The 26345-nt window shown below is 44.7% G+C and overlaps 3 protein-coding genes and 1 long non-coding RNA gene across 5 annotated transcripts in view; 2 read left to right on the top strand and 2 right to left on the bottom strand.

The window, feature by feature from the left end:
• aoc2 (amine oxidase copper containing 2) overlaps positions 1 to 25876 on the bottom strand; it is a 45766-nt gene extending 19890 nt beyond the window's left edge. The window contains exon 1 of the mRNA XM_015969275.3: positions 24245 to 25876. Coding sequence (XP_015824761.3) covers positions 24245 to 25802 — 1558 coding nt within the window. The 5' untranslated portion in view covers positions 25803 to 25876. The remainder of the gene's footprint in view (positions 1 to 24244) is intronic.
• On the top strand, positions 1003 to 3075 carry LOC139063914 (spectrin alpha chain, non-erythrocytic 1-like). The gene is made up of 4 exons (XM_070547001.1): positions 1003 to 1207; positions 2410 to 2532; positions 2603 to 2820; positions 2905 to 3075. The coding sequence occupies exons 2-4, from the start codon at positions 2523 to 2525 to the stop codon at positions 2938 to 2940; spliced, it is 264 nt and encodes an 87-aa protein (XP_070403102.1). The 5' UTR covers positions 1003 to 1207; positions 2410 to 2522; the 3' UTR covers positions 2941 to 3075.
• On the top strand, positions 2931 to 5328 carry LOC139063913 (uncharacterized). 2 transcript variants are annotated; one of them, XM_070546999.1, is made up of 8 exons: positions 2931 to 3009; positions 3094 to 3198; positions 3274 to 3306; positions 4240 to 4287; positions 4400 to 4468; positions 4549 to 4853; positions 4948 to 5160; positions 5243 to 5328. In XM_070546999.1, the coding sequence occupies exons 5-8, from the start codon at positions 4431 to 4433 to the stop codon at positions 5305 to 5307; spliced, it is 621 nt and encodes a 206-aa protein (XP_070403100.1). In that variant the 5' UTR covers positions 2931 to 3009; positions 3094 to 3198; positions 3274 to 3306; positions 4240 to 4287; positions 4400 to 4430; the 3' UTR covers positions 5308 to 5328. The 2 variants fall into 2 exon arrangements, with proteins under 2 accessions (XP_070403100.1, XP_070403101.1); XM_070547000.1 differs by lacking the exons at positions 2931 to 3009; positions 3094 to 3198; positions 3274 to 3306 and adding an exon at positions 3861 to 4031.
• On the bottom strand, positions 5966 to 7240 carry LOC139063915 (uncharacterized). Its single transcript, XR_011517228.1, has 3 exons — positions 7101 to 7240; positions 6131 to 6191; positions 5966 to 6043 (listed from the first exon to the last, which is right to left on the bottom strand). It is a non-coding gene; the product is annotated as an uncharacterized lncRNA (long non-coding RNA).
• Positions 25877 to 26345: the final 469 nt, after the last annotated feature.

The following is a 26345-nucleotide window of genomic DNA, read 5'->3' as shown; positions in this document are numbered from 1 at the left end:
GCGCTCCTGCTGGGTTTTTGCAGGAATGTGCAGCAGAGCAAAACTCCAAATAAGGTAGTAATGTCTCTGGTTTAGGAGGATTGTGAGTGCAGTGAGAGGCAAAGGCAGTGGTTCACACACCCACACACGCAGAAGATTAATCGGCCCATGCGCTCAAGACCAGTTGCTTCCTCTGAATATGGGACTCCTACAGCCTTCAGGAAAACCAAATGTTTGCAGCTTCTAAAATGGGCTCTTAATTTCATCTCAGTAAATGTGTAAACAATGTTAATAAAGTGAATTTTCTCTTTAAGATAATTAAGTGTGCATGTGCACAGGGTGTGACCTGTACCTAGCACAAAAGTAGCACATGGTGATCCATATGTGACACAAAACAAAACAACGATGGACATGATGGTGATGTCAGTTCCTGAGCACTGCCGTGTCTACAGCTCACTGCTCCCCATGTTGGGTCAAATGCAGAGGAGACAACTGATGGAATTTAAACTTTCTGTTCCTGGCATTTTCTCAGACTCTGAACATAAACAAGACAGAAAACTCTGGAAAAAACAGTGACTCCTCTATCTAGCCAATCAGTTGAATTCAATTCATTTTATCTATATAGCGCCAGGGTGCGATTCGGTGGGGGTATACCAGGTGTGGAAGCAGAAGGGAGACCTTCCCTCCTCCCTTCTGCTTCCACACCAAGCCCCCACAATGCCGCTCAGAAAATGGTCCCAACCCGGAAGTAAGAAAAATTGCAGTTCCACCCTCATCCGCTGGGGGCTGGTACCAGAAGCGAGCAAATCCTCATTGACTCCCATGTTAAAAATGCCATTTTCACAGCAGAAATAAACATGTTTACAGCCTGGTTCAAAAAATGGTTTTTTGTCTAAATTATCTAGTTTATACTCATGACAACTCTGAGGGGGGTGAATTTTTTTCTCACTCTTCTGTTTAAGTGTATTGAAAGCCTAAAATTCTGTATAATTAATGAGCATCCAACACACGTGACCGCCGCCTCAGACCCACGTGACCACAGAGCTAGCTCCGTGGAAAGGCCTCAGTACAGCCTCGGTCTCTCCTGGAAACTGTGTCGGGATTTTGAGTCTCTGTGCTTGTGAATTCTGTTTTGGATAATATTGGTGCAATTGTTGGACAAAATGACTTGCAGTGGTATTAATTGCACTAATAGAGCGTCCAAGGAGTCTCCACTTCATTTTTTTCGGTAAGTTAAAATCTATATTTGTATTTTATGTCACTGCTGCCTTTAAACTAGCTGAGTTTACCGAAGTAGTTAGCTAACTATCAGTTTAACATGTAGCATGTACTGTTTAACCATGAAATTTAAATGTAAAATACGGTAAAATAATTAATAGGGCATATTTAAATGGGTAATAGGGTAAAACCCAGTGCATTTAAGATAAAAATGGGTTGAAATATGACGGGGCGCGCCGCTTGGGGGGACACTTCTGTGCTCTATTCTTTCATCCGGTAATCCCCAGCGGTCAGGCCGGGCAGGCTGATCGATGCGGCGCCTCGCTGCTGCGGGCTGACCGCTCGTGGAACTCGGAGACAGATCTGACCGGAGAAATACTGCAGCTCGTTGAGAAGTCTATAGGGCATACAGCGTTTCCCTTAAATCCCACTGCCACGCCGACAAGATCCCAAGTTTCTTTGTTTTTGTTGGCGCTGTTTACCGAAGAAGCAGCGGGAATACCAGCAACTTTCATCAGACTCATAAAGTTAGTTTTTGCAGGGGACCCCCTGTATTTTACTGCTCCCTCCTGCAGTCTTCCCCTATTAAAATTTAAAATGTGTAACTTCATGTATTGGGATGAATGAATAATATTCATGTTAACTAAAACGTTAGGTATTTAGGGGGAAAAAACAAAATAATAAACATTATACAGATGTCAAATAAATCAAACTGTAATTAAACTATATATTTTCAAAGTCTAGATTCTGGATAAAATCCAACAACATATGCTTTATAAATAAACACTACGCATGGCTTTTACACACACACACACACACACACACGTTACATTGTGATTTCTTAGTAAATATTCTATTTGGCGAGAGATAAACTTTATTGTATTTATCCTAGTGAATCTATAATTAAACGGGTAAACTAGCAGTAGTACATCCAACATCAAAGAAAGTAAAATGTTATTATCAGGAGAGGGAGAATGATTAAGTGGTTAGCAGCAGTGTGCTAGACGATGGCCCCCTCCATGAGGCCACCACAGCTCAGCAAAGCATCATTGTTGCTTCTTCTGGGGAGAAAAACACTTACAGAAAAAATAAAGTTAACAGCTGAAATAGCAGGAAATAATACAGTTAAAGAGCAGATTGTAGAAGAAAGAAACCCCTGGGTTAAACTGGTCTGTCTACTGCATAATGCTGAACTCTAACATGTGTCCTCAGGGAAGGACCTGATTGGTGTCCAGAACCTGCTGAAGAAGCACCAGGCTCTGCAGGCTGAGATCACAGGTCATGAACCTCGCATCAAGGCTGTCACCCAGAAAGGAGAGACCATAATGGAGGAAGGTAGAGCAGGTCTGGTCCTGACATGTTTCTGAGGTGTCTGCAGGTTCTGGCTCACTTTGTTTGGGTCCAGGTCACTTCGCTGGTTCAGAACCCTCGGCCCGTCAGAACATTCTTATCCACCACGTTCTAACACCAGACCTGTTAACCCGACAGCAACAAGTGGCTCCAACTGACGATGAGACCGGGAAGGAGCTGGTTCTGGCTCTGTACGACTACCAGGAGAAGAGTCCTGGAGAGGTCACCATGAAGAAGGGCGACATCCTCACGCTGCTCAACCGCACCAACAAGGTTCGTGTGCCCTTCACAGCCGAGGAACGACCTCCAGCTCAGAGCGAACATCTCCACACCTGCTTTGTGTTTGTGTGACTTTAGGTTGTTTTACTTGAACTCGCGTCTTTAGCTGAATGAGGATGGAGAGACGGGTCGGACCTGGAGCAGGTCGAGGTCTTGCAGAAGAAGTTTGACGACTTCCAGAAGGTCGGACTTTTCCTCCTCTCTGTCTTCCAGCAGCAGCTGTCAGATCAGCTCAGGTGATAATCAGCAGGTGCTTTTGTCCTGCAGGACCTGAAGGCCAACGAGTCCCGCCTGAGGGACATCAACAAGGTGGCATCTGAACTGGAGTCAGAAGGTCTGATGGCTGAGGAGGCTCCTATGGTTCAGGCTCAGGTGAGCGTCACCTGTCTGCAGCAGCTGGTCCCTCTCACTTCCTGGTTTGTTAACTCTGCTCGTCTCTGTTTGTAGCAACAAGAACATCTGGGTTCTGCTCCTGGAAAGGTGCGTGTTGTCCTCCGCCTCCACCAGAACCAGACGTGGTGTTTTTGTTACCACTCATTTGTTTGTTTACAGGATGAAGCCGACTCTAACCCCGGCTTTCCACAGGAGCCGTCAGCAGCACGTTTACTGCAGCAGCACGTCATAGCTGCTGATAGGAACCGCTGTGGTCAACAGAACCTTTTCCACCGGAGCCGTCAGCAGCGCGAGTCGGCCGCGTCTCAGGAGCAGCATGTCGCGGCCTTTACGCGCCGGTTCTATTTTCTACGCGCGACGCCTCTGAAACAGGTCAAGTTCGACATTTTTGGGGAAGGAAAGACAGGAAATCGGACGCGGAAATTGAGAGAAGCTACCGAGATTTTCAGAATAAAGAACGTACTGCCTTCCGGTTGCTTTACTTTTAAAAAAGGTTACTAACTGAGCGGCCCCGTGAGAAGTTATCACCTAGCTAGCGGTCTCCTTTGTTTTTCAGGTCCGTATTGGCGATTATAAAACGGACAGAACATAAAACACAAACCATGTTGTAGTTTTCTCCTGCTTGTTGTTGTGTTTACTGACGAAGTCACTCGAGTGACTTCGTGCTCGGTCGGTGACAGCTGCTCCCCTGCTGCTTCGCGTCTCGTGGGAAGGGCCAAGCAGCAGCTTACGCGAGCAAGACGTGCTGCTGCAGTAACGTGCTGCTGACGGCTCCCGTGGAAACCCGGGGTAACACGGCGTCACCCTAGAAGGTGAGTTCATTCAGCTGATCAGAGGTCACCTCTGATGGCCGCAGTCACGGCCGACCGTGCTGACATCACATAGGAATTCAGGTGACCCGGCAGGCACCAGGTGCTGGTGAAAGTGGGGACATGTCAGCTGGTTGCCATGGCTACAGTTATCTTTATGCATCTGTATGACTGCTGACTGGTGTGTGTTTCCTGTGACCTTTGACCTCAGACCGTACGGTTGGGCGTTCAGACGACGGCTAACTTTAATTCCATCAAGGTAAGAGGAAGCTCTTCCCTTCCTGTCTGAGCGATCCGTCTCCAGGTTTCCTCGTCCGGCGTCCAGCCCGCTGGCGTCCACCTTCATCTCACTGGGTTTGGTTTCTCTCCAGGAGCTGAACAACCGCTGGCGCTCGCTGCAACATGCTGGGCAGCGCCCATGAGGTGCAGCGCTTCCACAGGTACCCCACACACTTATGCGCCGCTTACGGGTCAGTAGAGTTTGGACCCACACTCAGACGGAGTTCTGATATCTTCTCAGAGACGCTGATGAGACCAAAGAGTGGATCGAGGAGAAGAACCAGGCCCTGAACACAGACAACTACGGCCACCATCTGGCCAGCGTTCAGGCTCTGCAGCGTGAACATGAAGGCTTTGAGCGTGACCTGGCAGCTCTGGGTGATAAGGTCCGCATTCCTGATCGGTACCAGGACCCGAGTTGTCTCTGGAGACACGTTCTTCATGGTTCTGGTGACTCCACCCCAGCCGTTCCTGATCAGCGGGGTGCTTTCCTATTTAAGGTGGATGGAGGACACAATTTGACGCCAGAAGATTGCCTCAGTTTTGGTAGTAACCAGCCACTCGTGTTACCTCTAGTGTTCCTAGGATTAATGTTATTTCGTAGTGTTTTTTCTCTTATATTGGATTTACCATTCTTCAGGATTCCTGTCGACCTCATTGGATACTGACCTCTACTCCAGGATTTGGATATTCAACACACGGACCTTATCACCACCCTCCATAACCCACCTCTCATCTCACCCAGTGCCCCATCCACCAGGACGCCCCGCTTCTCTCCACCTCTGCTCCCTCTCCTGCGCTTCCCCCGGCTCTCTACCTCTCTCTCCTCCAGCCAACACATACACCCACCACAGTAAGTCTGCTGAACACCTCTGCCTGCCTACAATGGATTTTGAAACCAGAACCTAAGCTCACCTGTGTTCTCCCTCCTCCAGATGCTGAGCTGTTGTTGCAGTTCCAACCACAGACTTATCTGTGCACCTTAAGTTCCTCCTTATAAATAAATCATTTTTTTCCATCAGTTTTTGGTCAGTGTTGTATTCTGCATGTCTTGGGTTAAGTACCTTCCTCCAAACATGACACTCCTCCTCAAAGAGCAAATCTGTTCAGCACATTCTGACAGACAGACCACCATTCTTCTGTCATGATGCTGTACAGGACATTTTTAGAGTTTTCCTTTTTAAAGATAAATAGGATTACATTTAAATAGCAATACTTTCACATTATCATTTTCCCACACTTCTGTATAACTGTATTTTGTTGTTTTTCAATAAAGAATGACAAATTATTTAAGTTTGGTTTTTGTTGCACACAAATATATATCTGTAAAAAATATCTACAAAGCTAATATTTACATAACAAGTATGATTGGGTTTTGCAATACGGCACTCAAGTTTATTTTAGTAAGATTTTTAAACCAAGTAAAGTTAGTTAAGAACACATTTCTATTGGCTGCTAAGAAACTGTTGGGATTTAAAATGGGCCTGTTGTACAAATAACTTGTAAATGATTATTCCTCACTTTTGTCTTAACCAAAGAAATTCCAGTAATTGAGCAAAAACATTTATTTTTAACACTACATTTTATAAAACAGGGCGCAAAGTGTCGGCACATGTATGTATGTCGATGGTCCACCCCAACCGAACCAGGAGACACAGACGTCAGGGAGGCCAAGGTTGTCTCTGCAGCTCTCTGGGCACCACGCCTCACTCAGCTGTCTCCAATGATCCAAATGGCTATGGAGAAAAAAATAACAGGTTTGTCATAATTGTTTAAAGTACAAAACCATACATGAAGTGGTGAGACAGGTATGTGGAACTTACACTTGCTTTGTGTAGCTGATGTTGGAGACACACAGGCTGCCATGGTGACATTTAAACAGATCTAACAAAAAAATAAAAATGAAAATTAAAAACTCCCAGACCTCATGTCATATTTACTAATCAGCTATGGCTGATTTATTGTTTGGATCACAGTGAGTTACACTAATTCTAATATGTTCTTATTTCTATTATACATACATACTTTTTAAATGTTATTTTCACGACTGTTATCAGGCTCTCTTGTTCTGGTTCTGATGATAATTCCGTGTCTTCCAGTAAGTTATCTTGTGCTTACTTCATCTGTAGAATGTCTCTTTACTTTTGGTAAATTGTACTGAGTCCAGAATAAAGACTAGTTGGCTGTACAAGATACAAACAAGTATCACATTTTGGAAATATATGAAATGTATTTAGGCTGCTAATTTAGCTCGAATACTAATAACTGCAATATTTTCCGGACTATAACTCGCACTTTTTTACATATTCTGGCTGGTCCTGCTACTTATACTCCAGAGCAACTTATATAACAAAATATGTAGGCTACACCGCGCTGCTGCGGGCCGACTCCGACCCACACAAGAATGAGTTCCCCTGTCCCGCTGGGAGGGTTTCAAACACCGCCAGCATCTGTTAGAGCCTGTGGCGGGGTGCTGAGGGCCGGCTCCAGCCCAGGAATGAGCTGTCCTCGCCGGCCGGGAGGGTTTGAAACACCGCCATCCTCTCCTCTGCTGGCTGTTGTTCATTCTGTTATGGTTACCGGTGCTTGTGTTGCTATGTGAAACGCTTGGTCTCAGATTTTGTAAGAAAGATAATAAAATGTCCCCCCAAAATACGACTTAAATATATTTTCTCTTATTCATGATACATTTAATGGCTGGTGCGACTCAGGAGTGATAGCGCCGAAAAAAACTGTACTTAAAACTTGCTCAAAGCAAAATGTTTTCATTACGGAAATAAATTATAAACTTACCGATTTAAAACTTTTTTAATACTGGTACTTCTCACGAACAGGCGCAGAAAACCTCCACCTAAACTCCGTGTAAGGTTCAGGTCGATGGGTGTTCCAGTTAGCTCCGGTTGGGTTGAAGCTAGGTGGCTACATCCGTTAGCTCGGCTCCCACCTCCGCTTTAGCTTTGGGTTAGCCAGGGTTAGCTTCAGGTTAGCTCGTAGCTAGTTCGCCTGGGTGTCGTCACTCGAGCCCAGCCTTACAGCCACACCCTCAGCGCCTCCTCTCTTCCCTTTTATGGAATTGTCTGGGCTGGACGGAACCTGTGACACGGTCAAAATGGCGGTGGTGGACACCTCCCATTATGGACAGATAACGTGTTATTGAAGCCTATGGAATCGAATTGTCCAGTATATGTACAGTCTATGTTCCACACCTGGACTCTATTGGCTCATCAGCCCTAGTGCAGCATAAAAGAGAGGAGATGCCACTGGAAAGGGACTTCGACTAAAAGAAAGACAGAGACCAGATCAGTGTGATGGGTCGTTTAGCTTATTGTTCTGTGTGTGAACATCTGAGGCTGGGGACAGCTGTCGGGCCTGAGCGTTGTGTCTGGTTGGCGGTGACTGTTCAGTTCGGTTTGCATTGGCTCCAAAGGGTTGTTCGGGTGGTTGGCCGACGGCCTACAGCCTGGCTTCGCTTCGGTCATGCTTGTTGCAGAGAATGGGGAGGAAGGGGATGAGTAGGGCTTGAGCGGCCGTTCAGTCGGTAGTGGCTGCAATGTGGGATCGTGGGAGCAGCAGTGATACATCAGATTGTGACAGATGCGCAGCTGAAGCAACAGAGGCTGAAGGAGGGCGGCTTTGTGGTCTGTATCAGGGTGGTAGGTGGTGCGCGTTTTACTACCTTTAACTTGTTGAAGCATTGTAGGGAGCTGAGTGCTGTGTTGGGGGAGGTGTTAAACGCTACCATGGTGTTCAATGGGCTGTTGATGGTGGTGTGCTGAACTAAGACCCAGTGCCTCAAAACCCTGCGGCTTGAGAAATTTCTGAGGGTGGACGTGGTGCTGTCCGAGTCGAGGTCTGGTTGTATGGTTAAGGGTGTGGTGTACGGCATTTCAAACCAGGTTTCTGAGCCGAAGGTGTTTGACTCTCTGTGTGGGGCGGCATTGGTGGCTGTTTAACGGCATCTGGGGTTTAACGCTCGTGGGTCCGCTATGCTGCTGATTACTTCTGATATATTCCACTTCATGGTGGAGCTCCCTGCTCATGTTCAGTTGGATTTCTTTAGTTACATGGTCAGGGCGTACGAGGAACCTCCTTTGCAGTGTTTTCTGTGTCCCTTTAGATCAGCCTGCCTTCCTCACACCAGCTGGAGCTCAGAGCCTGCAGCACTGACAGAGATAATGAAATCATAACGATAACATTCTCTCCTTCCAAAGTCCCTCACAGAGCACCCTTCTTATCTAAGACTCCTTGCCTCACAGAAGAACAGAAGAAGGAAGATTTTTAAAATTAAATATGAACTTCTAAAATTTACAAGCTAGATAATCATTAAATCAACGTTTGTTTATTGCTACTTATAATAATCATAAAATAATGAAATATTCATTAATCTGTGCTCAATGATATATGCTTCAGCATGTTTACTTGACAAGGTCATAACATTTGCACTCACACAAGAACAAAGTAAGGTAAAGTTAAGTCCATGAAACATAATTAGCCTTTGCCCCAGATATGAGCCTCCGGGTCAAAGAAGGCGTGTTTCTGAGATTCCTGGTAACTTCCTCAAACTTGTCAACCTCTGGTTGGCTACATAATCATAACATGAGAACATTAAAACCAGATCACTCTGGTGATTCTTCAGTGCTAGAGAAGCTTCAGGCCGGCCACCTGAAGCAAAATCCTCTTTGACCACCAAAGCTTTTGACACGTCGTCAAAACCTTTTTGCACCTGCGAAGCTGATACAACAAAACAGTTCCTGCAGAACAAGCCGATTTGTTCAACTCCTTAAGAGTAATTCCTGAGACGCAAACTAGTTCTAACTGTTGTTACCTGGAGATGACTATGGACTGACCTGGTCGTACTGCAAGTTAATCTACGGACTTCGGTACTTGGGGTCTCCGACCCCCCCGACATCTCGGATCCGAAAAGGACATCTCCACCTGGGCACGTAGAACACAGTGAGATTGCGCCTGGATGTGTTTTGATAACAATCAACCTCATAGCTTAATGCAAACCAAATTCTTTTTCATCCAGATCTCACCTCTCTTAGATACGGAAGTTCTGACTAACACCTCATTCACACATAGGTTCATGCATCACATCTAGTTCCATCCATCACAGTAAATGTTAGTTAACTTGTCATGTTTTAATTGTTTGTAAAATAAATTCTTACTTTTATAAATCTGACTCTTTTCTGAATCAAAACGAAGTGTATACAATCCCCAAATGAATAAAGAATCCTAGAATCTGCTGATTAAAGCACAATAAAGACCAGGCAGGGTCATATTCTATATTCAGAGCATCACAGCTTATTGGTCATAAGTAGAGGTAATATATATAGAGAGCTCTTAAAGCACTCAATTTACCAAACCCCACACTCCTCTACCGACCACCCGCCTCTGCCTGACCCATCCAAAGACCACACCTGACCTGCCTCCCCCTCCAGCCCATTCCCAGTCCAGCACCGTAAGATTGTTCCATTTCCCATTATCTAGTGTATTTCCTTGGTTCTCAGATTCCTGTTTGCTCACATCCATTTATTCTTCCGTGTTAGACCCAGAGTTACATCCTGTCTCGCTTACGGAACAGCTGTCATGGTCTGCGTCCTGCGTACCCTTCATGTGCTCTCCAGCTCCCCCTTTAGGTTCCCCTTATGTGCCTCCTTTGGGCCATTCCCATCTGTACCGGGTCGGCCCGGGCTGGGTAGCGTAGGTTGTTTACGTATCTGGGTGGCCTGGTATTTTTCCGGGCCAACCAAGGCTCATCCTCAGCCCTCTTCTCGAGGGGGTCTGCTTCAGGCCGACCAGGGCCAACACACCCACTGCTGACAGCAAATTCACACCTTCCATTAGAGCAAGCCTCTGATTGGTGGGTAGAATCAGCCCACATGGGCTTAAGGCAAGGATGTGTGGAATCAACCGGGCCAGACTGGGGCCGACTGGGGCTACCCGGCCCGGGCCGACCCGGTACAGATGGGAATGGCCCTCTTGTGTTCCCCAACCCCTCCAGGTGTCCCTCTAGGATCCCCCTCATTTGTACCCAAGATTCTTGTGCCCCTCTTTGTCCCCAGCTCCCTCCTGGTCTCCCTCAGGTCTCCCCTAGTCACCCCTCTGTAGTTTTTCTATAGGTTCAGCTTTTCACGTTATTAGTCTCCTTTAGTGTGTTTCCTTCTCCACTTGATAATTAGTCTCCCTTACTCTTCAGGTCATTAGTTATTTATTCTTTGGTTCTTCTGTGCCCTTAGTCTTTTAGGTTTATTATTTATTTTGAGATTATAGGTTAGGGTTTGTCCCCTCTGCTTGGTTTTCCCTTCCCATTTAGTTAATTGATTTTGCCAGTGTCCCCTCAGTTCTCTCTCCTCACGCACCTGCTCCTCGTCTCCCAATCACCCAGTCACTGTGTATATAACCCTGTCTGTGTCAGTGTTTTGTCGGTCCATTGATGTTTGTCAGCGTGCTTTGTCCCCCCCTCCAGGTCTCTAGGTCTCTGCTCATGCGTGAGCTTTTGGTTTTTGTCTTTCGGTTTAGATATCAGGTTTGGCTTCCTGCCTTTTGGATTTTTTTGTTCCCCATCCTAATAAAAGGAATTTTACTTTTACAAATCGCTCTTGCCTCATGTCGTCTGGTGTTCTGCATCTTGGGTCCTAACCCCCCCACCCCTACTCGCATCACGACAGAATGGACCGACCAACCCAGGACCCAGCAGAACCTCCAGGTACACCGACGCGCCAGCAGATGTATCGATACGATGGTGACCCGGACACCTGTTGGCAGTTCAATCAGGACTGTGCCCGCTGCTTAGACCTGGCTTTCTCAGAGTTCATCAAGGTATCCTTCGTGGTGCTTTGTTTGGGAGGTACAGCCCTGCGGTGGGCCGCCCTCTACCTTGACCATAATCCCATTAAGGAGGTTTCTTTTTGGACCTTTGTTAGGGATCTTCTGGAGACTTTTGGTTTCTACCCACAACCCCCAGCCATATAAACCCCTCCACCTTCATCTGGTCCCGGCAGCGCTACCTCTTCATCTCTGGTGGGCTGTTGTTCCCCTTCTCCATCAAACTCCAGAGGTCATCATCCCCTGGCAGCCGTCCCTACCCTCAGATCCGGCTTCCTCTCCTTCTCCCACTTCATCCGGCGCCATTTCATTACCTCTGATGGGCCGAGCCACCACACCTACACCTGGTCCAGACAGCGCTACCTCATCATCTCCGGTGGGCTGTCACCCCTCCTCCTCTGTGGCAACCGGCGCCATCTCAGCACCTCCAATGGGCTGAGCCACCACACCTTCACCTGGTCAAGACAGCGCTACCTCATCATCTCCGATGGGCTGTCACTCCTCCTCCTCTGCGGCTTCCGGTGCCATCTCAGCACCTCCGATGGGCCGAGCCACCTCACCTTCACCTGGTCCAGACAGTGCTGCTTTCTCATCCCTGGTGGGCTGTCATTCCTCCCCATCCACAGTTCCAGCCAGTGTCATCCCTGCACCTCCGATGAGCCGAACCTCCCCACATCGACGATGTCGTAACCGTCGCCAGCAGTCTCCTGAGGTCAGAGCTGATCCACTAGTCCAGGCGGCTCCCGCTCTGCAACCTCAGCCCGAGCTCCACCCGCCATCATCATCAGCTCAGGCCAAGCTCCACCCGCCATCACTGCCAGCTCAGTCCAGGCTCTTCTCCGAGACCAGAGCAGGCCAGCCTGTCCAAGAGGCTACGGTACAACCTGCAGTGTCCCAGTCTATGCCTGCAGGGTCTACGCCTGCAGCGTCTACACCTCCAGAGTCCCCTCAGTCGGTCCATTGATGTTTGTCAGCGTGCTTTGTCCCCCCAACTGCGTCTCTGCTCATGAGTGAGCTTTTGGTTTTTGTCTGTTGGTTTAGATATCAGGTTTGGCTTCCTGCCCTTTTGGATTTTTTGTTCCCCATCCTAATAAATGGAATTTTACTTTTACAAATCGCTCCTGCCTCGTGTTGTCCGGTGTTCTGCATCTTGGTTCCTACCAACCCCCCCCCACCCCCCCCCCCCACCCCACCCCACCACCACCACCACCACCACCACCGCGACAACAGCGCCCTTAGTTTGCCTGTAGTTTCTTTTACAAATAAAAGTTTAGGTACTTTCTTACCTGTGTTTCCGTGAGTGATTCTTTCATGTGGGTCAGAAAACTTCCACTCATCATGACAAGTGCTGGCTCCCTTTCAGCTCCGAACTTTTGTGAGTATGGTCAGTGGTTGTGCTATGTTTGGGAGCTTTTTAGATGTCTGTTTTAATTGAGAATCCCCACTTGCCTTTTTAACATTGTTATTTATTGAACTTTTAAATTTGGAGCTTTGTGTTATTACCCTATTGTTTACCTAACAGATTTGTGAAGAAAACATCTGCGAATTGTATGGCACTAACTCTGTTTAGATCCTTTTTATCAAGCAGAAGTTTTTCTGTCTTGATTGGTAACACCTACTCATCCAGGGTAAGCCTCCCATTTAGTATACCCCAAGGATCTATCTTAGGCACCACACTCTTGTCATTGTACATGCTGCCACTTGGAAATGTCACTAAAAACATAATTTGTCTTTCCACTGTTATGCTGATGACATCCAAGTTTATCTTCCTGTTAAGTAAAAAAATTATAATACATTACATCCCTTATTGCATTGCATGCATGATAGAGTTATGGTTGTCTGAAAATGTCTTACACCTTAACAATAACAAAACTGAATGCATTCTTTTCTCCACATCAATCATGGACAATGTTACACTAAGATTTTAGAGCATTAGCCCCGACTTTAAAAAACCAGGTCAGAAATTTGGGAGTGATATTTGATAGCAATATGAAATTTGATAAACAAATAGATTCAGTAGTTAAGACTAACTTTTTTCAGCTCCATATTTTAGCTAAAATAAAACTATTTTTATTTTGTTCTGACCTGGAAAAAGCTATACATGCTTTTATCAGCTCCCGTTTGGACTACTGCAATGTGCTCTATACAGGTCTGGCAACAAAACATCTTGCCAGGCAGCAACTGGTCCAAAATGCGGCTGCACGTCTGTTCGCCAACATCTCTTGGCAACAACACATCACTCCAGTTCTTGAATCACTTCACTGGCTCCTGGTTAGATTCAAAATTTAATTCAAAGTCATATTGTTTGTGTTTAAAGCCATCTATGAACTCACACCATCTGCGACAGTCTCTCATCACAAAAGCAAGACAGAGAAGCAAGGTCTTCTGGTAAATATTATATACATGTTCCAAACGCCAGATACAAACAGTGGGAAGATCGCTCTTTTTCAGTAGCAGCTCTGAAACTTTGGAACAACTTACCACTTCTCCTATGCATGACTGATTTTAATTTATTTAAGTCTGGATAAAAAACACACCTCTTTTATATAGCTTAAAAAAATCCTGGGGAGTTTTAATCTGCATTGAGTTTTGTGTTTGATCGTACACAGGGTTGATAGTAATTAAGTGGCTGAGGGCTAGATAGAGGAGGCAGCAGACACAGAGGAGGGTGTAAGCCTGGGAGTCATGACACATTATAATAATTTGGCACAGAGGCAAATAGATATCTTACAAAATTCAATGTATTACTATATTTCTACAACTAGGATAAAAATGCTCAAACAAAATGTACATGGTCTTGTAGCGTGATGAATCGTCCATTTCTGACCTAAAAGGCCCTGCTCTGTTTTGCTCTGCTCAAAGCAAAACCAGAAATTTCTGACACGAACCTAATCTACAAGGATGGGTCAAGGCCACTTACGCTCTGTGCTTATCTAAACTATTGCTTCCCCGGACAGCACAAGAAAGAAGAAATGAAGACACAACTCTTTCTACTTAAATAGAAATCAAATAACTTTGTTAGTCCAAATAATCATGTGAAGCCAATGTTCAATCAATCTGTGAAATGAAAATATTAATTACTTGATATTATAATCCTATGACAGTATAAAATAAGTAATATAACTTTAAATATTTCCACTAGAGACTGATCACACGTAATGCTAAAATCACGTGACACATTTCCTTTTACTGATCCAATCACTACTAGGGTTGTCACGGTGTGAAAATGTAACCTCACGGTTATTGTAACCAAAATTATCACGGTTTTCGGTATTATTGCGGTATTTTTTTAAACATGTTAAATTTTCAGGAAACTAAATAAACGCTGTGTATCAGGAAAATATTGTCCTCAGTTTGTGTCTAATTTTTGCCTAAAATGTGTTATTTTGTAATTATGTTGTTTATTTGTTTACATATTTCCCCTTTAGTCTTTAAAATACCAATATTTGCCCATAACTTCTTATTCTTTGTCTGTTTGATGTCATCATTTAAAAAATATTAGATCAGATGATACTCAGTACTCAAGTAGCCTTCTAATCAGATACTTTTTTACCCTTACTTGAGCAATAAACCCTATATCAGGAAAATATTGTCCTCGGTTTGTGTCCTTCCAGTGAGCTTTGCAGATTTGGGAAAATGTCATCAGGCAGTAATCATGGTTAAATTCATAATTATTCTCGGAGAGAGACCAACTCTTATCTGCCCCTGGGAGCCCCGTGATGCATAGCGTCATTTCAACATGGCGGTGTCCGCAACACGGTTTATATGCAGGTAGCGGCGCTGCAGCTGCTTTATATAGCGACTCGTTGCATTCTCCCTCAACCCAAATCCTCGGATCACGCATTTTAGCTAAAACGCTAACGTTAGCTTGCCTTGCGTTGACTGTAGAGTTGTGGGTGATGGTCACGCAGATGTGTCATGAGATTTGAAGCGTTGCTGCCTTTCACAGACACTTTTTCTGCACGTGCTGCAAACAGGATAGCCGTCCGTCTTCTATCAACTGTCCCTCGGCATTCTTCAAATATCCAAAAGATGCCCATACTTCCCACTTTGTCTTCTTTGAGGGATAAGAAATGTCCTGAGCGCTGCCGTCTCCTCCTTTGGCCATTATTTCAGCTTTAGCTTCGAGAAAGTTTTGGTTGTAAACATCAAAGTGCGCATGAGCCGCCGGCATCTTCAGCAGATGATACGGTGGCTGGTAAGGGTCACCGCGCCTACACCGCAGCCACGGTAATCCACCGAGATAATATAGTTTTTAAAAACAAGACGGTTATTATTATTGTCAACTTTTTTACCAGGGTTTACCGCAACACCAGTTACCGTGACAACCCTAATCAGAACCTTCCAGATCTGATGCGAGGCGGGGTTTTTGTTGGTGCTTGGTACATCCCCTTTTGTTGTCCTTTATAGATTCGACCGTAAACCAAAACATCCAAATTATAAAACTATTCCCACGTCATCTTAACTTCAGTTCAAAGCGTTCTAGAGAAGTTGTCGAAGTGGCCAATCCGTAACTTTCCTCTTCAGCCGAAAGAACCAACGACAAGCTGGATTAAATCTGTTGGTGTTCCACCTGCTGCAACGGTTCCTTTGAGAATAAAAGCTGAACCATCACGACCCCTTTCAGGGTCTTGCTAGATGCCAATAAAACTGTTGTGACCTGGAAGTATCTCAAGACTGGTCTAGTCGGCAACCGCTGCTTTTCTACAGGCTTCAGTTCCAGAGGAGGTCAAGCTGGACCTCGACATTCCTGATGTAACGGGGACTTCCGCCAAGGGTACGTAGACTGACAGAATGGCATCTCAATGTGTTTATAAATCTCCAAACCAAAGCTTAGAGCCAAACATCATCTTCACTCCCATCAGAACTAATCGTTTCTCCGGATCTGCTGGTTCTGAACATATTTCACACACACACCATCCTCAGCCTTACTTCACCTTAGTTACACCATACACCTAGTGTTAAAGTTAGTCTTGTTTAATTTGTTTAATAATAAATCTTTAAACTTTTAAAACTTGACTCACTCTCTTTTCTTGAAGTTAATGCAAAGTGTTGCTCAATCCCTGCAATAAAAAGATCCGATCTTCTGGTTAAATTTACTCAAAGATCTGTTAAGGTGATATTTCATCTTTCATGATATTTCACATTTTATTGCTTCTAATTAAATGTAATGACATATTCACTACAGTCTACAGTGAATACATAAATGTACTCATTCATGGACAAACTGACTAAATGATGGTGGCCAGGCCGCTACATAATCAGCCAGAGTAACCTTGCTGATAGAGGAAGTCAGCCTCTGTAAATCAGCAGCATCCTTTGCGGATGATTAGCCGACTAATTGGTAGCGAGTGCAAGCTATCACCCTGTTAAAGATGCTAAGTTTCAATTATCACAGGCTATGTTTTAAGCAATCTGATAGTAGTCTAGAATATTCTAGTCCATGTTTGAAGCATTCAGGTGTTGAAGTTTTTCAGCTAGACCAGTTTCACTGTGGACTATATGCTAAAATCATTTTGAAATCTATCTGTTTTTAAGTTTCACAAATCAGATAAAGGTTTTACCAATCAAAAACTATGTTTTATGCAATCTGCAATTGGTCTAGAACAGGGCTATTCAATTCTGGGCCTCAAGGGTTGTATCCAGCACGTTTTAATTGTTTCTCTAGTCCAACACACAAGATTCAGTGGTTGAAATTCTGTTGTTTATGTTTGACTGTAATTGGATTCCAGTTTTTGATAATGATTAATATGAATTTGTGTAATATTTTACAGAGAATTAGCATGATATTGTTTACCCAGATCTCCAGATGTGATACTCTAAATTGGTATTATCATTATTAGACCAGCTTTGACATTTTCAAGCCTGTTTGAAAAGGATTCCAGGAAACAGTTTTCTGCTCTGACTCTGGAGAAAGACTGGAAAGTATCTCATGAGTGTAACATGCACTGGTTGTGGTATGTATACACATAAACATCCAGATAGAAGACTTCCTGCCCAGGAAAGGATCTGTTTATAAAACCCATCCTCTGTGGACATACAAGGACTAACATGCAGACCTCAGCTAGTATCCAGCATTGTCAGGTTCACTACATTAGAGTCTCCTCACCCAAAGGAGAAATGGAATTGAGTTTTAACTGACTAGCTCTCATGGATGGCAATGTCATTAGCGGGCTCATGACAAGACCCCAACCCTAGTAAACAATATTAGAAGAGGATTTTGATCAGAATTCACACAGAAAGGTCTTTTTCTGCTGTATCAGTGCTATGTGTTGGTAAGGAGGAACAATCTCTGACTTGTTAACTAGATTTTACACATTTGATCATATTATATAACTAATAGCTCATCCATCTGGTCTAATTTAACAAGTCATTGTTTTGAAAAAGTGGACTTGGATGTGTTTAAATCACTTTAAAACATTTAATCAATAAAAGTCTTTAAAGACATGCAAAACATTTTCTACCATGAGTTTTAGAAAGTCCTTCTGTTCAGAATAATATAATCAACTGAACAAACTGATCAGAAACAAATCTGATAATTATTGGGGATTGTCATATAACAAACACAGGAAAACTCCTGAAAACATTCCAAAATATAATAATGATTCGTAAGGGTTATTGTTATGTGTTCATGGTTGCTGTTGTTGGGTGTGATTAAATGTTTTAGACAGCTTGTGAGGGCTGGAGTTGCTGAGATGCAGCATTATCCCTGCTGTTTGTTGACTACTTTTAAGCTAACCACTGTCGGGAGAGAAATATGTTGTATTTATACCATGAAATGTATATATGTATATATTGTTTTTTGCTTTAGTGCTACAACATTACATTAACAAAAATGTATTTTATCTTACATTTGAACTACGGCATCCTTAAAGCCTCAGTGTGTAAATATTCTACTCATTAGCACCACACAGGTCAGAGGAGGAAGCAGTGGCTGCTGGTGATTCTTTTTTGGTGGGGTGCATTTTTGCAAGTCAGTTTTCATCGAAAGGAGCCAGTTGAGGTGGTTTGGGCATCTGGTCAGGATGCCTCCTGGACGCCTCCCCGGGGAGGTGTTTCGGGCATGTCCTGCCGGCAGAAGGCCCCCGGGTCGACCCAGGACACGTTGGAGAGGTTACATCTCCAATCTGGTCCGGGAACGCCTTGGGGTCCTGCCGGAGGAGCTGGTGGACAAGGCCGGGGAGAGGACGGCCTGGAGCTCCCTAATTGGGATGCTGCCCCCGCGACCCGGACCCGGATAAGCGGAGGAAGACGAAGAAGACGAAGAAGTTTTCATTTGTGCTAACCACATATTATCACTAGGGGACGCCAAATTACCATTCTTATGTGACACACAAATTGAACCTAATGGACTGGTACCAGGTCCACGAGCACTTCCAGCTGCAAAGTTGTTCCGGGAACATGCTTAACCCTGCCTTTTCACAGACTGTTAGAACTACAAGATTACAGTGTGGTTTTAAAGCTTCTGGTTTCCAGATCAATAAGAATGTGTTGCTGCTGCAGCTGTGAGATCACAGATGATGAATAAAAAATAAAAAAAAAGTCTGCCACGGACTCCGTAAAAACTTGGCGGTTTAACCCCCCAATCCAACCCCTTGTAGCTGGGTGTCAAACAGGGATGTATCGGGTCCCGTTTTTAAAGTCTTTGGTATGACTTGACTGGGATTTGAACCCTGAACTGTCATGGTCCACGTCTGCGTCTCCCCTCATGTGTCTCCTTGTGTTCTCCATCCCTCTCTAAGTTCTCCTTTTGTGTCTCCTAGCGCCCTCTTGTGTCCTTGTCCACATCTCCCTCATGTGTCTCCTTGGGTTCCTCACGTGCCCCCTGATCTGCAGCCCCTCTAGGTTTCCCTCCCCAGGTATCCCCCTCCCAGGTCCTGTGCTCCCGTGGTCCCCCTTAGTCACGCCCCTGTAGTTTTCCTTTCTGTAGTTTTTTTCCTTTATTTTCAGCTGATCATTTATTCTCTTTTAGTGTGCTTATTTCCCCCCACCGGTTCTTTAGTTCTCCTTCCTCAGATTATTAGTTAGTTATTTTGCTCTTCTTGTTGTTAGGTTTTGTCTTTAATCTTAGCTCATGTTATTTTTCTTCCTCTTCAACTCACTGCCCTCTCCCTGATTAGTAATTGAGTTCACCTGATTTCTCTCCCCACACACCTGCAGCTCATCTCCCTCTCTTCCTCCCAGTGTATAAAACCCTGTCTGTGTCTCGATGTTTGGTAGGTCCATTGTTCTTGTCAGACTCATTTGCTCTCAAGTGTTTCCAGTGTTTCTAGTGTCTCTAGTGTTTTTGCATTTCTCAGTTTAGATATTTGGATTCTTGATTTTTAGCTCCCTTCCCTCTTGGATTACTCCTAAATAAAGGATTTTATTGTCATCATCCAACTCCTGCCTCCTTCATCTGGTTCTCTGCATCTTGGGTCCTAAACTTCCTCCTGCCCAACTCGTGACATGAACTCCCAGTCCCAGGGCCAGACACAATACCACTAGGTTACTGAGAAGGAAAAATGTGGTTACCCTACTTTAATATAAACTGCCCGGTATTGTTTTTAATTACAAGACCAAATATGGTCCAATGAAATCTATTTTATTTCCCCTCTGAATATTTTTTTCTGAATTATTTTATCATCTTTATAGCTCTTTGTACATCTACAAAACAAGCTAGTTTAAAAAGTTTTTGTTCATTCTTTTTAACAACATCCTAACATAGTATAATTATAAATATATTGTGGAGATTTAAAATGAAAAAAAAAATGTAATAAAAGTGGTTCTCTGCATTTGTCTAAAAACGTCCACCAATAACATGTTTAAGACTAGGGCTGCACAATATATTGAAAAATTATCGTCATCGGGATAACAGGACGTGCAATAGGCCCATCGCAAAGCCCGTCAAAAACGGCGATAAATGTTTGGTTCAAACATTTCCATCCGTGTCATACATCAACTTTTTGTAAACCAGCACTGTTTTTTCCGCAGAAGTATTATTTGACCAATCAAATGTAGCCCTTCTGATATGCGGCCAATCAGATGGGTCCGTTCACGTAATACGCCCGCCCCCTACGTAGACCCTTAGGATGGGTGGGACGCACAACCCGAGCAGAGTTAGCGGCGCCGTTCCCTTGTTCGTCATGCTGGCTCAGAGCAACGAATGCACTTTGTGCTGAGGTTTCTGGAATCAGTGCTGCTTTCAAACGTGAACGTGCATCCACTCGGTGTCGTTAAGCAGCTGATAGTAACCGGGCTGACTCCGACACGTGCCGGTGAACCAACCCACCGTTAGCCCCAGGCTCCGGTTAGCTTCCAGCTAAAAGGCTACAGCACTCTCCTCCCAGTCCCACCCTGAGCTGCTAAAGAGGGCCTGGAAAAGTTCCCCCACACATCAAAGTGATTTTTCATTTATGAGCTTTTATAACCTTGTTAATCAGGATAGTTGATTTGCTGCTGCACATAAACTGTCAGTCAGAAGCTCTGCTAGCCAGTTATCTTAAGAGGAGCTAGTTCAATTAGTTAGCTTGTTATCAGAATCATAGTTGCAGTTTCATCATCTGAGCTGCTTTTTAACATCTAGGTAAACTTGTTCAATTTGGGGTTAAAAACAAACGTTTTCATATATTTTCCATGTAGTTTTTTTGCCAGTTCCTCTTCTGAAAGGTAGACAATTGTTTTTCTCTTTCCCTCAGAAAATCTTAATATTCTCCTAGTTTGGCCCAGCACAGTTCACTTCCCAATTACAGCAACAGCCTTATATCATAACCACATGAGTGGAGAAAATGCTCTGTAGCAATGAGAGAATTTGCTGTTGCATTTAAGTGATGTTAACTATTATTTAGGGTTCCAATGCCTATTGTTTTTCTATGGATTTTTCATTATTCTTCTTCTCCGCTAATACTGTATGGGGGCAAGAGCCTGAAATTGCCAGGAAAAATCTGATATGGCAGTCTGATAGAAAATCCTGACCGCTACTCAGGTTCGAAAATTTGGACCCCGAGTCACCTAGGTGGCGCTATTGCGGAGGTGAATATGTTTGAGCTACTAGCTCCCAAACCATAGGCCCTACAGTCAAAAAACTTTATATGGGCATGATCCTTGGATGATTCTGCATCTTTTTTGTATTGGCCACGCCCATTTCTGCCAAACTAGATTTTTTGCTAGATCTCAAAAAAGGCAAAACTTAGTTTTAATCACCTATTCGTCATTTTTCGTCGAATCAACTTCAACCTTTGAACATATGATCTATGGAGGAAGAGAAGTTGTTGTGATGAAGAAAAACGCGGAATTATTGAAAATTGGGTTAATGACACCATGTCAAATTCAGTGCGCTAGCTAGCACATGTCCTAATTGATTATATCTTCAACAATTTTCAAGATAAAATGATGAGACTCTAGACCCTTACAAAGTATGAGTGGTAAACCCTATCTACGCAATTTTGTTTGGATTCACCAATAGGGGGCGCTAAAGATTCAAAAAGTTTGTTTCAGCAAAACGGCTTGATGGATTTCCACAAAACTTGGCAGATATGTTTATCATTGGACCCTTACGCTATATTTCGAAAATGATTAAAAAGTGGACGTGGCTTATAGGCTATAAATAGGCTTTAAAAGTTTTCGCCCTTTTACTCATGAAAAATATATATTCTGTACAGAAAGTTACAAATCAAATCAGTCATAGTGACATCTACAATCACAGAGAAAATTAGAATTTTGTCCAATAGATGGCGCTGTTGTACCCCAAAAATGTTTATGGCATGTTTCTCCCCATTACATTCGTAAAAAAAAACAAATGGTCTCATCCAGTATGTTCATTGATTCAGTCAAATTTAGATGAGTATTTTAAAAAATAATTTAAACTTATGCTAATTAGTAGAAATTTGCATAGTAAGTCAAACGTACTTTCGTTAACTCCTCCCGCCCGTCCAACACAATCACATCACTACTTTCCCTGACAAGAGAGGAGGAGCGGCTGACCAAACGAAGTGAAGGGATTTTGGATAATTTGCTTATTTGTTTCTATATGATTTTTAAAAATATTTTTTTGCGAATGAAACTGTTTTTTTAGCATAACTTCAAAAGATTTTGACATTTTTCAAAGCTATTCATAACCACCATACCTAAGGTCAATTCAAGTGGATATCTTAATTGTCAGCTTGATTCAACAATAGGGGGCGCTATAAATAGGAAGAAATTATACTGCTGAACTGGCTAAATGGATCTGCACGAAACTTAGTGGTTGTCATTATTATAGAGTCGTAAGACTACAATATCAATATGGTAATGACTGATCAAAGTGGGCGTGGTTTATGATCATTTAAAATTTCAAATTTGAAAAATTTCCTAAAATCATTATTTGCATGTAAGAGGCTAAGATTTTCAGGTTGTGTTAACTGGGTAGGCTGGAGCTTATGTCACATTCTGGTCAGAGTTGGGATCGATCCTTCAACCTTTTAGAGCCATTCCCATCTGTACCTGGTCGACCCTGCCCGGATAGCTCCAGATGGCCCCAGCCTGGCCCGGTTGATTCCACACATCCTTGCTTAGGTATGCAAGGAATGCAGTCAGAGACATTTTTAGGTTCTAGGTAATCAGCATGATAATGAATGAGAATGAATTGAGCATGCCATAAGCCCATGTGGGTTGATCCTACCCACCAATCATAGGCTTGCTCTAGTAGAAGGTGTGAATATGCTGTCAGCAGGGGCAGTGTTGGCCCTGGTCAGCCTGAAGCAGACCACCTCAGAAAGAGGGCTGAAAAACAGTCTCGTTGCACCCTAAAAATAGGACGGGATGCAGGCGGGAGAACGTGTCTTTGGGGCGGGGCTGCGTGAGGAGTGGGGAAGTTGAGGGCGGGGGCGGGTGGGCGACTGGCGCTGGTGGCTTGGAACCCGTTCATAACTGCTTGCAGTTCTAGTTAACATTTAAACTTATTTTCTGATTTTTATTTTTATTTATTCAAAAACCCTGGTAAGGGATGTTTTTCTGTATTTGGAGCATCAGAAAAAGTTTTATAGTGGAGGTGATGTTTTAAAGTCACTGAGAAACTGCATGCATGCAGTTTGTTGTTTTGCTGCTAATACAGTAGCAGGTGCAGCTGCATATTTTTGCAATAAAAATGTTATGTTGTAATGGAATTCATGCATTAGTTCTTGTTTGCTTTGAACCCAGAACAGACGTCACACGCCAGACGACATCAACACTGCATACTTTAGTATTTGCTCATTTATCGAAAGTAATATCGATATCGCAATACTAAGCACTGTTATCGAATATCGCAGGTTTTCCTAATATTGTGCAGCCCTATTTAAGACCAAATGCAACTACTGGACCATCCATTTGTCAGCCTCACCAAACAGCCATACTTCCTTGGGTCTTACACTTGTGACACACTCACGTATTTAGCAACAGAACACCACTGGTGTGAGAGGTTCTCCACTCCATATTATCAGAGAAGGAGAAACAGCCGGCTGCTACCACTTCAACTTTAGAACAAACTACCAGATTCCCATAAAGAAAAACACCACTTGAACTCATGGACAACAAAAGAAGTTTGGACCTAGGAAACAGCGACTAGACAATGTGAGTTTGGTATCGGGGATGTGGCCTAGGGGTGAGAGCCGATGAGAAGGGTGAGAGCTCTGTGACCTGCTCGTGTTTAGAAGCTAGCTTGTTTTGTGTATGTGCTTGAAGTCGTCCCCATTGTGATTCTTTCTCTGATAAACGTGTGGCTGCATGGTGGCGAAGTTGTTAGCACTGTTGCCTCGCTGCAAGAAGCCTGCAGGTTCGAAGCACGGCTGCGGTCTTTCTGCGTGGAGTTGCATGTTTCCCCCACAATTGTTAACAATTGTATGTCACTTTGGATAAAAGGAAAATTTCCATTTTTCCAAACCAAGGCTTTTATGTATTTAGCAGTCACTTTAATCCAAAGTGACTTACAAGTGTGAAGCCAGCAGGTTGCCCTTGAAGTTAACAACAAACACTAATCAATCCATCCTAGGTGGCAGTGAGGCAGCCTTTTCTTGATCTACCTCAGATCACGCACGCACGCACGCACGCACGCACACACACACACACACACACACACACACACACACACACACCAAAACCCTGCTGCCTTTTACCTGACACATCTAGGTCCACCTTGAAGTTGATGAAGTGGGTGTGGATGTTCCCCAGAACGTTCTCTGCCACCTGATGGCCATAGCGCAGACTTCCGTCCACCAGGTAAGAGGAGGAGATGTATCCAGTCGCGTGCACCTTGGCCTCCAGCGACCCGCTCTGGTAGAAGATGAAGTCCCACATGTAGTCATAGTTTCCTATGGCTGTGATGGTCCGGAACACCAGGGCGCTGTTTGCCATCCCGCCAAAGCTGTTGTGGAAGAAGTCTGAAAAGTGCCTCCGTAGGGGCTGACCCATGTTGTGTTCAAATATGCAAATAGAATTCCTGAACCGGACCGGTACTGGGACGTCTATGTATCGGTACGTGTCCACATAGGTGGCCTCGTAGGGGCAGTCCACGCCGCGGACTAGTTCGTGTGCGAAGCGGCCGATTCCGATGCTGGAGTCCAGAAACTTTGTGAGGATCATCCCTGGAGTCACGGAACCGTACACCGACATGGCCTCCTGGACGCTGATCTCATACGCGATCCTCTCCTGCTGGAAACGCACATCAAACACCCTCATCCCGGTCAGAGAGCTCATCCCGAAGGCGAAGCTCCAGTCGAGGTACAGGACCTGGTTGTCCTGGACGCTGAAGCGCTTCCCCTCTGCGTAAAACTGCTGCGGACCCACCTGTAGGGGTTTGGTTCTGGGTTTCAGGGAGCCGTAGTCTGGAAAGTTCTTGTAAACGATTTTCTTAACACCCCCGTTATCGTATTCCCGTTTGAGTTCCTCCACTGAGCTGAAGTACTTGCCGTTGTACAGCAGCTGCTCCACGCTCCACTGGGACGCGTTCGCGCTCTCGTGGTTCAGCAGAACCTCGAAGCCCACCGGGTGGATGTACATGCCGCTCATGTCCCTGAAGAAAGACACCCACGTCTTCCTGTCCCCGGACTGGACCCCGCGGGGCATTTGCTCGAACGCGTTAAGAGACTGGCCTCGACCCACTCCGAAGCTCTCCTCCAGCAGCTTTTTCAGCCTGGAGAAGACCTTCTCCTCAAAGAACTTAAACATCAGGGAGTACTCTCCGATCGTGACAAGGCGCTTGCGGATGGGCAGGTGCATTTGGTACCGCTCCTTGGTCACGTCTCTCATGTAGGTCGGGTTGGGAAGAGGCCCTACCACATACTCCACGATGGTGCTAGATGAGCCGTAGAAGACCACCACCGTGGCTTCTCTAACGGGCTTGGTGCCGTTCCGGTCCAGGTAGGCGAGCGCCGCTGCTTTCTTCGGTAAGGACAGATCTATGAGGAACAAAAAGTTCTGAGATGGTTCCGTGGTCTGCCTGGTGGAGATCTGCAGCTTTTTCTCCTTTAGCATGAACTGTTGGATTTGCAAGTATTCTTCCCGGGTGAGGTCAGCGAACACGAGGCTCCTTTCGTCGTGCTGGCCCCGCAGCGGGTGCACGCGCTGCACGGAACATTTGGGCACCCGGCCAGTCTGGATCCCAATCAGCACGATGTTTAGGATGACCGAAATCAGGACCAGCAGGATGAGAATCCATTTCACCAGAGAGTTCATTTTTGCCTCTGATTTCTCAGAGTTTGAGAAGAATCGACCGAGCGGAGGAGGAGAAGGGAGAAGGAGGAGGAGGAGAAGGAGGAGGAGGAGACTGAAGTAAAGTTTGCATGATATCGACAGATTCGACTTTTCCGCCGCAATAACTCCTGATTCGACTGTTATTTTGAAACAAGAGACACCTCTTTAGAATCGTGGTAAGGTACTCTACCCGCTACACCACCGATATTTTTTAAAGATTCGCCCTCTGCTCGTGACGCTTTTACATGGATGTCTTAGGGACCAGGGCCGGCCCAATTTGGTGCCCCAGGCGAGTCCCACCCCGCTGCATACACGACCCCCCCCCCCCCCCCCCTGCACACGCACACACACACACACCCTTTGTGTGGCCCTACACAAACACGCAATTTATGATCAGCAGCATATAAATGATTACAACAGTTCAGCTTAATATTTGAACAAAAGCTACAAGAACAAGCAGCTCTGTCCCTGCAGCAAAGGCATCTATAGTGTCGATGACAGTGGCCTCACCCTTATAAGAACAAG

This window comes from Nothobranchius furzeri, chromosome 18, assembly GCF_043380555.1.
Source record: "Nothobranchius furzeri strain GRZ-AD chromosome 18, NfurGRZ-RIMD1, whole genome shotgun sequence".
Taxonomy (NCBI): domain Eukaryota; kingdom Metazoa; phylum Chordata; class Actinopteri; order Cyprinodontiformes; family Nothobranchiidae; genus Nothobranchius; species Nothobranchius furzeri.
The sequence above is the reverse complement of the archived record's forward strand: the minus strand, read 5'-3'. Positions and strand labels throughout refer to the sequence as shown.

Excerpts from the sequence above, each read along its gene's own strand:
- LOC139063914 (XM_070547001.1), top strand. Across the intron at positions 2,821-2,904 it reads TGCTCAACCGCACCAACAAG|GTTGTTTTACTTGAACTCGC; the intron begins GTTCGTGTGCCC and ends GTGTGACTTTAG.
- LOC139063913 (XM_070546999.1), top strand. The coding sequence starts at position 4,431 with ATGCTGGGCAGCGCCCATGAGGTGCAGCGCTTCCACAG. Across the intron at positions 4,469-4,548 it reads GAGGTGCAGCGCTTCCACAG|AGACGCTGATGAGACCAAAG; the intron begins GTACCCCACACA and ends ATATCTTCTCAG. Across the intron at positions 5,161-5,242 it reads CAACACATACACCCACCACA|ATGCTGAGCTGTTGTTGCAG; the intron begins GTAAGTCTGCTG and ends TCCCTCCTCCAG.